The following is a 14,829-nucleotide window of genomic DNA, read 5'->3' on the forward strand; positions in this document are numbered from 1 at the left end:
ATTACTGTGTCTCCCAAAGCATCAGACCAAGAGAGTCATATTTTTCTCATATTGTGTTTACAAGCAATTCACAGTGATTCAAACAGATACGCTCTGCCTTGATAATGTGTTTTAATACCTTGTTATTCCAGTAGAAAGCAAAGAGAAAAGGTTTAAAAAATATCAAGAACTTTAAATTCATTTAATCAAATGAGCGGCATGCAGCGGACTGGATGTAAGGAGAACATTGATCTCTCAAGGCAGGTCTTGTGCCATCTGTTTCCTACAGAATGTGTATGACCTCTTGATTTGGATCCAGCGCTTTAAGGAGACAGCCAGTCTTTAAAGTGTTGATTTCACCCTCCTCTCTGTTGCAACTCTTCACAAGGTAACAGCAAAACAAAAAGATGGCTTAAGTAGGATTTACAGATAGGTTAACGTTTTAAAAAGGACAAAGGCATGAAATGGAATAGAAGTAACTGGTTGGACATCATAGCAGAGGAAGGTTACAATGGAGGAGTCCCTGTGGAGTCAATGCTGAAGCTCCTAATGTTCAACACATTCATAAGTGTCCAGAAAAACAGGATGAATAAAGCAGCTGGCAAAATCTGTTTATGATATTGAGTGAAGGGTTAGTGCAAGAACTGCAGGAGTACCACACGGAGTGACTGGGAGGATGAAGTGATGAAATACAGCAGACAGATGATATAACACAGCCAACTTAACATGAGGCAGGTAGGAAAATCAACTTTACCTCACACCATAGGAGACTGAACTCACTACAGACTACAATGACTGAAAAATGGAAACTTATTCTCATAATTCATACTTTTAAGAAAACTTAGGTTAGCAGCACTTAAAAAAAAAGCAAACAAAACAATTAGAATTATTACAAAAGTATTAAAGAATTGAAGAGCAAGCATACAGAACTGTTAGAACTGGCATTTTGCACATTTTTAAGTACTAAAAGACATCCTGGATTCTCTAGGCTAAAAAGGAATTCGTAGAAAGTAGCAAAAGACGAAGCACTGAACTGTAAGTAAACAGATGCCAGCACTACCTGAAGGAACCACAGTGAACTTGAAGAAAAATAATTTGAAATCTTAGTATATAGTATCAATTTTTATAGTTCAAACCTATTCCACCAGAAAGTGCCAAAATAAGTGATGCTTAAATGAACAGAGATAATTCAGCTAATTCAGAAAATCAAAGTTGAGCACTACTTAGCCTCCTGCCTACTGACTCATTCCCTCTAGACAAAATTGTATGTGTCTGCAAGCTTTTTCCTTGAAATTCAGCCCCTCTATGGCCAGCTTGCAGAAGCCCCAGCATTGTACATCCCCTTTCTCAGCTCCCAGATCCATGGGTCTCTTTAGTTTTCGAGAAGAGGAGACTGAGGGCTGACCTCATTAATGTTTACAGATATATAAAGGGTGAGTGTCACGAGGATGGAGCCAGGTTCTTCTCAGTGACTACAAATGGTAGGACAAGAGGTAATGGGTTCAAACTGGAACACAAGAGGTTCCACTTGAATATGAGAAGAAACTTCTTCTCAGTGAGGGTGACAACAATGGAACAGGCTGCCCAGGGAGGTTGTGGAGTCTCCTTCTCTGGAGACATTCAAAACCTGTCTGGACACCTTCCTGTGTAACCTCATCTAGGTGTTCCTGCTCCGGCAGGGAGATTGGACTAGATGATCTTTCGAGGTCCCTTCCAATCCCAAACATTCTGTGATCTATACTTCATGTTTCTCATTCACTGTGGTGCAACCATTTCTGCCTCTTACCCTTCACCCTGTCAGCTGGCCAAGGCACCTTCAGGTAGATATACAGGCAGACACAGCGTCCCGGTGCCTCAATCTCAATCTATTTAAGTGTGAAATGCCTCATGTACACTTTGGTGATATTTTTATGTAGTTGTGTTGCAACACTTTGCAATACTATCTTAGTACTCCAGATCTGATATTGAATATAATTTAATTAAATGTAAAAAACTTATAGTACAGAACATAAGCTAACATTTTGGATTGTTTGGAAAGAATAGTGTTGTATAATTCAAAAAAGTCTAAAATGAATATATTTTTTGTTTGTACACTCATACAGCAAGACAGTACCGATTTATCCCATGGGTAAACTGTAATACAAACGAAATCTACATTTCCTCAAACCAAAATTTGATCCCTTTGATCAGTAGCAATAGAGCTAAAATCACATCCTTAAATAGATGTATTTAAATAAATGTCCTTCTATTGAAGTAAAGGGTCAACACAAAAGCACTCAAAATACTAGACACTCTTATTTTCTGTTATTATTATTACATAGTATTTTCTATCTCTCTTTACTGATGAAGTCTAACTGGTAAGATAGGAGATACGTTATTATTTATAGCCTTCAAAAAAAGAATGAGGGGTGGGCACATAACAAAATGTCAAATTACAGTGTTAAGATGAGTATTTAGGAGAATTCTATCACTTTTTGAAGGGCAGTTTTCTCCTTGATGAAAATGAACAGCTTTTGCTATACGATATGACTTGATTGATAAAAACATTTCAGCAGACTAGTCATGAAAGAACTGGCCTTATTCCTACACTGTCTCAACAGTTTGACATTTCAATTACTGACACAGTATGATACTGTACAGACAACAGGTAAGTAATTTAATAGATCAGTCCCAGAACTTCCTGTAAGCAATACATACAATTCAATTAGTTTCTCACAATAGACTACAGCGGTTATTTGAGGAGCTTCAAGCACTTCATCTGGTAAGTCTTCACAGGGGCAGGATTGCCCTGCTGTTTCCTTTCACATCTGTCACTCAGCATTAAAGTTGCAGAGCACTGTGAACGTGGACACTGGGTATGTAGAGGCACTTGGATTCACCTCTGTGTGGTGAGAGGGGTTGATTTCGTGACAAAATTTCCAAAACCAGCAGTCAGGGTAACAGTTGCATCCCACTGAATGGGAGAGGTGACTGTCAGCCACTGCCAGCATCTCTGTTTTCCCCCACGTAGATTTTAGTTACTGCTGTAACTCTGTGATCTCAAAAAACAGTGTGTTTTTGAAGGAATAAATATTTCTGCACTATATTTTAGAAAAATCATGAGTTTGATAATTTGCCCTCAATCTTACAGCTTCAGAGTGCTGAGTTAAGACATGACACCACGCTGTGCCCCAACTATTTCTCTTAGTCCAAACTCTGCATTGCTACAAATTTGCCAATGGCTTTATACCAAGGATGAATTCCATACACAATAACATAAATCAGTGTCTGTGCATATATGCACATTTTTCATATACTAGTGTCACTCACACTCTTTTTTCCCCTCCATCTTCTTTCCTTACTCTCACTGTCCTGGGTATGTGCAAGTGTTTTACTTCAGGTAGGCTTTTTCTCATTTTGTATTTTCCCTTCTCTTTGGCATTACTTTGCATATAATTTTCTTTGCTTGCATTTTTAAAAGGTATTAGCTGATTGAAGAAATTAAAAATCTTCTTGTCCTCACTAAAAAGCCTTGCTGTCTTTCCAGGGATCCTGAGGAGCTGTGCAGGCAGGGTACTCAGAAAAGTTAAATATTAATTAATCAGTAAGGCGGAATAGTTGAAATTAATTCAGTCTCTGCTGAGACCCTCTCATTCAGAATGAAAATAGACTTTGGTTTAATTACCTTGAGAAATGAATTATGTTACATTAAAATAAGGTCACTTCATTTCTGATTCTTCTGAAATTTAGCAGTTTTACTTAATTTGAATTAAATCTGCACATGAAGACAATTCCTTAGATTTCTGTTATGTTGTAATTCCTTTCCTGAACCAATAATGGAAGAGTTTACAAAAGCTGTGTTCAGCTGCCATACAGTAATCCAAGAAGAGTTGATCACTGTTTAATATATTTGCATGGAAACAAATACATGAAATTTGGGGGTAACATACTAAATATATATAATAATTAGATTCACATTTATAGTAATTAAGTAATTTCATGTGTATTTTCTACAGAAAGTTCTGCATTTTTTACTATCATGGATTCCAGAAGTCTTGCTGCTAGTGAATTGGACAGCTAGAGTACTGACCATACCTGACATGAGAGATGGCAGAATATGAGTGCATTTTAAACTTGTAAGAGAGAACAAAGAAAGATTGTTTATAAGGGAGTGTGCTTAAAAATGGATGAACTTACACATTTCAAATATATAATATATTTTTATAAATGTAAAAATCATGACTTGTCACTAATCTAAATAATCAACATTAGCACTTACTATATGTACTTCACTTCATTAAAAATTAACTTGAACTTTTTTACTCCAAGCTGGATGCATCTGAGTACATGTGTCACTACCACATTTGACCAGCAACTCTGCTCTCTCAAGTGCTGCAGAAACCAGAGTCCACACCTCACATCGTGTCCTTGTCCCAAGGGACTCAGCTGAGGAGAAAATATGACTTGGGATTTTTAAGAAATTCTTCTCCAACTAACATGATGAAACGTAGTCCCCAGACTGAAGAATCTACACTAAGCTTTTGAGGAGTAAATGACATAAAAGCATAATTCCTATTTTCAGAGTTGACTAAGGAATCTACTGTCTTCCACTGACCTATACAATTATTACCATAAATCAAATCTAAATGGTCAGCTGTCACTTTTTGTAAAGTTAACTGAAGTTTGACATGGCTGTACACAGAAAGGCGTGCACGTCACGAATGCTAAAGGTTGTTAAATTTTAATCACATGCCTGATAAAAGGAATTTAAAGAGTAACAAATCTGCCAATAAAATGCAGACACAAAATTTAGTACCTCATTTCAGATTTATTCAATTTCCTAAATTAATGAAGTATGGATGCTGATGAAAACAGACTTTTTTCCCCTATCCCAGACACTATTAATTTATATTTGAATTTAATTGCATTGCCTAGATTGATACTCTATAAAAAGTTCAAGAAAGTATATCAAATTATTATACATTTTAAAACCTAAAGAGCCTATTTGAACTCCCCCAATAATACTGTATATGCTTATTTTCCGATTATGTATTCTGAAGACACAGTAATGACAAAACTTCATTTGTAAAATCATGGTATCAATATTATTTGGAATAGAACTTCAAATGCAGAATTAATGACATGCTAAAGTTCAATATTGAAGGGTAATAATGGGAACACAGGGTTCCTAAGAACACCTGCTGTAGCTTTAAAAAGATCTGTAGAAAAATAAAATCTTACTTAATTTTTTTTTTTCAGTATTTTGGTGGAGTGATCCCCATATAAAGGTTAAAGCATACACGAACTTGGACCATGCTGCAAACTTCAATGAAAAATATAAAGAGGTAAATTAGCACTCAAAAACCAGAATGCAAAGGTAGCATATTAGTCAGTATTTACAGAACCAACTGGTCTCATTTGGACCATTCTTTGCAGTGGAAAGTTCAGGAGGTCAGTTCCAGATAGTTGTTGTTTTGTTTGGTGTTTTGTTTTGTTTTTAATTACTTCAAAATAAGTATTTCAGTAAATTAAAGTGAATCACATTGTCTTCCCTGGCAGGCTGTCATTACTAAGATACAAGAGGCAAATTAAGAGTTAGGTGTCACACTAAGTGTGTCACTCTATTTAGTCAATATCTAAAACTGAGAGACACAAAAAGTCAGCAAGTAGAATTTAAATGAATTGGGCTATACACAGAAACGATAAATGTTCAAAATACACAGAGTATGAAAAGCCCTTAAAGCAACTACAGGCCACAATACCATACTGGGAAAGAGAATATCAGTATGTGACAACCAATATGACTGTGTTATTGCACATAAGCAAGTGATGGCCAATTGCAGACTGTTAAACAGGAACATGTGGTTATCCAGATTTGAATAGACTGCCATTCACTAAATTAGAAGTTAAATTATGTATTGTTACTGCAGTCATCTAAAAGCATATGCATATATCATCATATTTGGGGCAGTGTGATTGTCAGGATCTCTCATTTTTATTCTTAACTTGCATCTTTCACTTAACAGCCACAAATAAAACTATGAAGCAGATCCAAAAATACAGGGGTTTGCATTATAAATTTTAATATCTTATTTGACTGATCATCTATTGATACTCCTGTTTATAGGATGAATGCATCTTCCCTAGTTATCTCTGCTTTAGCTGTAACATACTCATCTTCCATTAGTAAGTTTCTAATCCTTTTTCATGGCATTAAAAAGTACAATTAAATGAGGTGGTAGGAAAGTATTTAGACTTAAGGCTAGTCCTGTGGACTGTCTTCAGACATAATGATTGGTATTCTCATTCATAGCCAACACTACGACAGAGCAAGAGCATTATTTTCACCTGGGGGGGGAGGCAGAAATAATTATTTTTTTATATATGTATACATTAGATCATAGAACTTAGAATAAGGCTATTCCATATATGAAGTCTAACAAACCAAAGATACTAAAAAAACATATGTAATGATTCTTAGACTGTACAACACTGTCTGAAAAAAAAAGTCTCACCTGACTTCATATTGGGTTTATAATTCCATGCAACCTACCAGTTTTAAACTTCTCATGCCTGGAGGAAGGGGCTCAGGAGTTATGATTTGTTCGAGAACACTTTTTAGGAAGAGGCAGGGGTTACAACTGTTTAACTATGATATTCTATAATCCTTTAAAACAGTGATATTTTCCTAATTGTGGGGAAGTTTATTTTGACATAAAACATAAGGATCCATCTAGCACAAAATCCCATATTCAGCAGCAGCTATTAGTGTGTGCCCAGAGGAGAAGCAGTATAAGCTTATTGAATATTTTGCCCTAACACTTTCCTAGCCACAGACTCTTAATACTTTAATCTCAGAGTATTTTTTATGTAAACTACTACAGTTAATCTAGTTAGTGGCTCCCAACAGATTTGTTTTTCAAGAACTTGCCCAGCTTATCCTTCTGAACTCACAGAGTTTTTGCACTTAAAACACCCTTTAGTAAGGAGTTTCACAGGTTTATCAGCCCCAGGGTTTCATTCATGACTGGTATCATCATCTTTGCATTTACACATACAGCTCATTTTGCTCAGCATGTGCCATTTTACATTAATCTACATTGAATTTTATCTACCATTTTACTGTCTTTGCGAATCATTACGTAAAATCTACCTGCAATAGAAAGCCCCTATAAAATGAACAAAATCTCAACCATTAAGAAACAGTCTGTGTAGTCTAAGGTAGTATTTAATACAGTTTGTATCCAATTTTCTACTCCAAGTACACTCTACTTCTTATTGCTTCTATAGCCCAAGTTACTCTGTACAACGGTTCAAGGAAAAGCATTCACACAGTTAAGAACTGCAATATATTACATAAAGCTGAGATAGCCTTAATGCTGCCATTTCCTAATAGTTGTGTGCACAATTTGGTAACTTTCTAAAAGTTAAGAGTATTTTTAAACATAATGTCAAGTGCTGTGTCCTACATACAGCTGAAGTTTTAATATTTTCCCTGTAAATTATGTCAGTAGTTTGGACTCTTACAAGAATGTCACAGAACACAGGACTTCTAAAGGGATGGCTATGAGATGCTTTTCAATTTGTTATTTGTAAGAGAAGATGAACCATGTCTTTCATTATAATTAAGATGCACATTTGGAATGAGAGAATAAAAACTAGAACAATCTTTTCAAAAGAATAGTATTAATGATAACTTCGTCCTTTTCCCATTAGCATAGCACAAGAATCTTAAGACTTCAAAGAAGACTCTTTTGGAAGGATCTGGAAAAAAAAAAAAATCAAACCTTTTTGAAATAGATTATATGATGGCTCCATGTGTTAAAAATATGAAACATTTGAGGGAAATATTTAAACATATTCAGGAGAATATGTTTAAAGATTAGGGTATTGCCTTTAGATACCCTACTTCAAGATAGCCTTCTACCCACACAGATTTTTTCTACTACCGCTTCCGTCTTCTGTGAAGTTCAGTTGATCTGCCATATGCAGGATTATAAAATTTGAAGTTGAAACATTTTGCACAACATTGACTTTTGCAGATATTGCTTAAAGGAAAAGAGAGCTATGCAAATTGGGGAGGCAAAGGCAGTCTATCTATACTCCTTTCTGAAGAGGGGAAAATTCATAATTTGTGAGTGATTAGCTGTGGCTCACTACCATACATTTCCTCATTAATTACATTACTTAAAATCTGAGTGATCTACAAAATCACTGAAAATTCACAGTAGGTCTGCAGCTGCAGTGTGAGAGGTATATAACCAGGACTGATTTTTTTTAGGGAGTGAACAAGAGAAATATTTGCAATTTCCTCCAGCTTGAAGCAGAATGTAACATAAGTGTATTAAATTATGGCATTCTAAGCATTTCCCAGAATTTCTTTTAAGTTAACTGCTGCTAAGTTCAAAACATCTTGGTCTTTTGTCTCAAAGTACTGTCTTTACTACAGTCTACTTCTAAACAAAAAGCCTGTAGAAGGGTTCCTATTTCTTTAGGATAACATAAAAGGGTGTTTTCAGAAGTCAGGTGTGATAAACCAAAAAGCCTAGCAACATTATGACGACTCAGGCAAAATTCAACTAATGTAATTGCCAAGAGAACTTGAATGTTTGGGATTTTTTTTAAGGTCTTTTTCTCTCAATATCTGACATTTTACATTTAGGTGTGTAAGTCAACTGAAGCATGAAACTTACTCAAAATCTTATCTTGTAACATTCCTGCATCCACCATACCCTTCCACAATAATGATTTCTCTCTGAGGTAGACTAATACCAAGAGTGTAATGGTAAAAGTTATGAATGCTAATCAGGAAATAGAAAAAAACATGAAGTACAATGGAGAACTTCAAATGAAATCTTGATGGGTTACTTTAAAATTAATGGCCCTTCTCTCCTTAAGCAGGACATGACTAAGATTTCACCCTTGCACATTAGAACCTGTGTAATTTATATATCTAGAGAGAGAACATTGCACCCCTGTACAGGAAAAATATCCAAGACCTTAGAGAGTCAAACAACCTCCCAGGCAACAAAAAGAGATGCAGACCTTAAATCTGGAATTCTTTTCCATTAATAAATAAATAAGGAAAAAGACTTATCAAGTTGATGAACGATACTGATTTGGTATCAGAAGAAGAAACATTTCAGCAAGACAAACAAAAAAATTGCATTTGGAAGCATATGAAACCCATATTTTCCCATTAATGTTGACATTTTAGCTTTTCCATGACATCTTCAAGCTACAAGTTCCTCTATAAATATTTTAGTTTTAGATCCTATTTACATAAAGAGGAAGAGCTTTTTCATCTGCTCTCTTTGTCTCGTGTCATTTAGGATTATTTTGATATTTTGGATTATTGCTTTCTTTTAATTTATTCTAATTCCCATTTTACTTTACATGTATTTTCAGTAGAAGCTAATGGATCATTATTAACCTGGGAATTCATCTTCCCTGGTTAAGGTTCCCTATTAACCCCATAATAACAAATCATCCTGAATAAAGCTTTCAAATAATTGTTCTTTATTTATAGATTTTGTCCAACAGTCACCTGTAACTGTTACTTAACCTCTGGCTAGAGATGAGCATCACTGTCAGCTGTTTAATGATGAGCAAAGTGTTTTTATTATAGTTTGGCTCTATATTTCAGAATTTCATCCTACGAAATCAAAGTAGAGAACTGACGAAGATGGTAGAAGTTCTGTGGTTACAACTGATGAGGAAAATTTTAAAATGTCATCAGGGAGATGGCGCTGAGAACTCAGCAGAGTACAATTTCTTGACTGTGCTTTCTTCATTACACACTGTAGGGTAATTAAGCAGCACAATTTTTTTATGGATTTATGCAAAGTAAACAGTGCTGTAAATTCTCTCAGGAGTCTACCCTGTATTATTTCTTCGAAAAAAATCCTCTGTGCTACAAGGAAATATTTGAGTAATGAAAATTCATTATAGTGGACATAGATCAGTGCATCACCATCTGAAAATTGTTTAATTATGTGATCAGTGAAATGAAATACCGAAGGATTTTTAGGTGGTTCATATAATACAGTCTTGCATGAGAGATATTCCTCTACTTAAACAGGACAAAGCAAAAGTATGTATTCAACATGCCTACCCATACAGAAAGGAGAAATGGATTAGATTCAGTGCTGTGCTGTGCTTACAACAATGTGAGGTTCCAACTTAATATTTAAAGACTAAAGAACACCCAAAAGAGAAGCCGGGGGCCAAACTGTGTCAACAAGGAAGTTAAATTCTGTTCACCACTGTGCACCTAAGTAAACATCTACATTTTAAAAATAATTGGTCACTTGAGTAGGTAGATTGCCTGCTTGTAAAAAGCTAAATAAGCACACTTTTTTTTATTCCTGATAGCTATGCTGCATTTTCTGAATGCTCAAGATAGAAACTGTAATATATTTAAATACAAATTGAAGTATAACTTTCTAACACTTTCAACAAGTCTTCCTCGTTCATATTCATTAATTATCAACTAATTATAAACATAATGAATTATGCATTAGATTTTGCAGGGGGAATAGTAGCTTGCATTTCAACTGCTGAGGTTAATGACTAGACTGGACTATGTAAGAACTGAACACTGGAGCCCTATGTCTCCTAGCAGTTCAATTATAATCATATCGATCTTTTTTGCTACATTATTTGAACACAATGAGCTCTATCAACTTAATAATAGTTGTAAGATACTGTTGCCTGTAGTAAAAACAAACTGAAAATTTCCGAGGAAGCGTGTCCGTTCTTAAGAGTTACCAAGAGTGGGGGGTTTTGCTTGATTGTTTCCTTTAAGAAAACACATTTCATAGCACTCTACATGGCTTTCCAGTAATTTAGCATTGAATATGTGCTTCTTAATTATAAATGAAATAATTTCTTTTAGTAGTAACATAAGATTCAGTATCCACAATAATTCCTGAAAATGGTTTTGAATTGTGAGCCTAGAAAGTTGCACTACTAACATCAGTCTAAACAATAACATAGTGTGCATCATTTGATAAGAAAGGAAAAGCTTGGATGACTTTGTGAAAAAGGAGTATTGGTGTTCATTTCTAGCATAGGTTTCCTCTTGCATCATATATTACTTAATTTCCATAGCAACCTATAAGAATAAGAAGTCAACATTTTCATAGAAATCTGAATTGATACAATTCCCAAAAGAGAAACCAGGATAGACTAGGAAGAGTACAGAAAATAAGGTCAGGGAAATTCTGTGTTACCAGACACACAAAGTTACTGTTTCTGATTTCCACAAGTTACAAGCGTCCTGTGAAGTACTCATTGCCAATGTTTATGCCATTGTGTTTACAGCTTTATAACTCCAAATCTGATAAAACGCATGCATCAATACTTAAAATTATTACGGAAGAGTTAGCTTTGCTCTCAAATATTTACATCACTGCCTAAACTGAAAGGGGGGCGGTGGGAAATTAGAAACTTTCAGAGCGCTTGTACTAAGATGAATGGCTTTTAGTTACCAATAATCACATTAGTATAATTGGTTATTATCTGCTGATGCTGGGCTTGCACCTCTGCTTGATGATTTTTCCAAGAAAAATAATATTTGAAGTCTAGAAAGAAGCACAATTATATTTTATAAATACAGAATGACATCACATAGGCTATCATATTTGTCAGCTGTTGGGAACAGCCACAGAAAATGCTGAACTGTGAGAAAAGTATATTTTCCAAAGTGCTAAAGAAAAAACTATACTGTTCATTCAGTCTAGCTTAGAAACCTTATTTGGTACTGTACGATTTGTCTACAGTTACAGAAAAAATTGCCTAAGTAAAGTTGACAGTTCCAAATTCTTTAAGGGCAAAAAGCACAAGTGTTATTTAAAGTTTGCAACAAGATACTATAATATCATACTGACATTCTGCAGTTATTTTACTTCTTAAGATACACAAAAACAACCCTCTGAGAAAAAAAAAAAGAAAAGAATGTAGTCTACTTGTCCAAATAATTCAGTTCATCCTTTATGACCATTCTGTGGATATTCTACGTTATCTTTATATGTACACTGGTGGACAGGTGAAAGCATGTACACTCACAGTCCGATTTGGGTTCAGGTGTGTAAACGCTTAGAGAACGTTATACTGTCTGAACACTGTAACAAAAGACTATATATTCTGGTTTTATTATGCCCAGCCACAAAGGAGGTCACAGATTTCCTTTTTTATTATTCTTTACAAGATGAAAGGGATTATAATATAAAACAATGCCCTCATTACATTAAGCCTGGGCAATTTTCGTGTTATCATGCCACACAATTAAACTACAAAGAAAACAAGCCGTTACCTGTGTGAAGAGAACCTGTGATTAGCCTGAGCAGGTACTGGGCAAATTTCAGTATTTCACGCTTACACCGCTTCCTACAGCCGCTCATCTTAAGCAACACGGAATCCCTCGGGGAAGAGCCTGAAGACTTTGCCAAGGAAGGGAACAGTTCCTGCCAGCAAACTTCTGGGGCAGTTGACAGCCTCACAACTCCTCGCGGCCAAGCGAACTGCCCCCGGTTTCGCCCTCCGCTGTCGGCGGAACGAATCCCCGCGGCCGCTGCCAGGACACGGCGCAGCCACCGCCGCCCCCGCGGCGGCCGGACCCGCCGGCAGGCGCAGCCTGCGCGCAGCTCCGCGGGCGACACCGCAGCCGCGCAAACCGGCGGGCGGGGCCGCGCTGCCCTCCGCCCCGCGTAGCCACAGCCCGCCCCGCAGCCCCCGCGGGGGCTCCAGCCCCGTCCTCCCGCAAGCGGGCGGGAGGCAGCGAGGGCACGGCCCGGCAATCCTCCGTTGCCATTTTGCTGGTAGGAGGGAAACTCCACCCAACATCAAGCCCTGATCGGTGAGGAAGCAGCCCAATGCCGGGAACGGCAGCATCGCGCTGCTCAAGGTCAGGGCAGAGGGCTGACTCGCCCGTGTCTTACCTGCAGGAATGAAATCCAGTGGTGAGTTGGAGGGGATCCCCCACCGCACTCACTTGGCATCTCCCCGCAGGACCTGTGGCCTGCTGAAGGTCACAGAAACCCCAGGGCACTGCACACCTGGAGAGAAGAATTTAATGAAATATAACAACAGCAAGTGTAGAGTCTTGCATCTGGGCAGGAACAACCCCAGGTTCCAGTATAAGTTGGGGAGTGACCTGTTAGAGAGCAGTGTAGGGAAAAGGGACCTGGGGGTCCTGGTGGACAGCAGGATGACCATGAGCCAGCACTGTGCCCTTGTGGCCAGGAAGGCCAATGGCATCCTCGGCTGTATTAGAACTGGGGTGGTTAGGAGATCGAGAGAGGACCTCCTGCCCCTCTACTCTGCCCTGGTGACACCACGTCAAAAATATCGTCTCCAGTTCTGGGCTCCTCAGTTCAAGAATGACAGGAACTGCTGGAGAGAGTCCATCACAAAGCCAGAAAGATGGCTTTCCTTCTTGTGAGGAAAGGCTGAGGGAGCTGTGTCTCTTTAGCTTGGAGGAGACTGAAAGGTGACCTCATTAATGTTTATAAGTACGTAAAGGGTGCGTATCATGAGGATGGAGCCAGGCTCTTCTTGGCGACAACCAATGGGAAAACAAGGGGTAATAGGTTCAAACTGGAACACAAGAGGTTCCACTTAAATACGAGAAGAAATGTCTTCACAGTGAGGGTAACAGAACACTGGAACAGGCTGCCCAGGTTGGTTGTGGAGTCTCCTTCTCTGGAGACATTCAAAACCCACCTGGACACATTCCTGTGTAACCTCATCTGGGTGTTCCTGCTCCAGCAGGGGGATTGGACTGGATGATCTCTTCAGCTCCCTTCCAATCCCTAACATTCTGTGATTCTGTGAAGGAATCAAGAGGCCCCTCTGTGCAGAGAGCTCCCCCTGCTCCCTAGCCCACTGACCTGAGACAGTGGGAAGCTGGTTGTGGTCCAGTTAATATTTTGTGGTTTGCATCTCTCCAAGAAAGTCTCTATAGGAAGCTACATGCATTCTCTTACAAATTCCTTCTTTTCCATCTTGCGTGAGAAGTGTTTCCTATTAATAAAACTGATCTGAAGTCTTTATCCATGACCAAAGAACCCAAATAATGTGTTTATTTCCCTTGGAGTACTTCCCTGTGCTACGTAAACACAAAGAACAACTCTATTGCATTAGATGATGATGCAATATGCAATGCTTAATATAGTTAAAAGAAGACAAAGATCCCATTAAGGAAAAGCTTAACAGAAGAAAATCACTGTCTGATCTAATTTTAATGACAACATTGACCATAAAACATTTTGGTGAATGCCTTTAAAAAAATCGTAATAAACTCAAATGCACATCTTCAAGCTATTCTTTATATTACGCACTGAGCAGAGATAAATACATTATAGACACAATACATCAAAGCGTTGTCAAAGTTACAGTTCAATGACATAGTTTCTGCATCCCCTATCTGAAACACAAGCCTGCTGTCTTATGCTTCCAGGGAGGCTACAGTTAATGGAAAGAATCAAAATGAAAGAGCTTGCAGAAGCCCCCACTTCAGCCTGGCAAAGGGTTTAGCCTGAAAAGGAATGGAGCAAATTTCAATATTTCACGTTTACGCCATTTTCTACAGCCACTAATCTTAAGCAGTAACTATTTTGTGTGTCTTTTCAGCAAAACTTTGCCAAGAAGATTTTTACAAAAACCCACAACAGAATCCTCAAATTCTGAGGCATCAGAGATCACAGCGTGCGTTACAAGTTTCTGAACTCCCCGTCTCTGAAAAGGATATTCTTTAATAGCTGGTAGACATGAAGAGACACTGGAAACAGAAGTGTGCCTCTCTTCTTTAGAAGAGGACAGAAGAGGCCAATGCAAATGACTCTCAGCAAGAGCCCTTGACCTTCTTAA

At 37.6% G+C, this 14,829-nt stretch overlaps 1 protein-coding gene across 8 annotated transcripts in view; it reads right to left on the reverse strand.

Moving 5' to 3' along the window:
• The window catches only part of KCNIP4 (potassium voltage-gated channel interacting protein 4), a 430,639-nt gene that overhangs the window by 306,949 nt on the left and 108,861 nt on the right, over window positions 1-14,829 (reverse strand). For 4 of the 8 annotated variants that reach the window (XM_065837023.2, XM_071807355.1, XM_071807354.1 and 1 more), the window contains exon 1: window positions 12,275-12,584. The exons of 3 other annotated variants lie outside the window; for them this stretch is intronic. In XM_065837023.2, coding sequence (XP_065693095.1) covers window positions 12,275-12,362 — 88 coding nt within the window. In that variant the 5' untranslated portion in view covers window positions 12,363-12,584. Of the gene's footprint in view, window positions 1-12,274; window positions 12,585-12,899; window positions 12,924-14,829 lie in introns of those variants that run through there. One more of the 8 variants, XM_071807362.1, reaches the window with a different exon arrangement.

This window comes from Patagioenas fasciata, chromosome 4 (genome assembly GCF_037038585.1).
Source record: "Patagioenas fasciata isolate bPatFas1 chromosome 4, bPatFas1.hap1, whole genome shotgun sequence".
Classification (NCBI taxonomy): Eukaryota; Metazoa; Chordata; class Aves; order Columbiformes; family Columbidae; genus Patagioenas; species Patagioenas fasciata.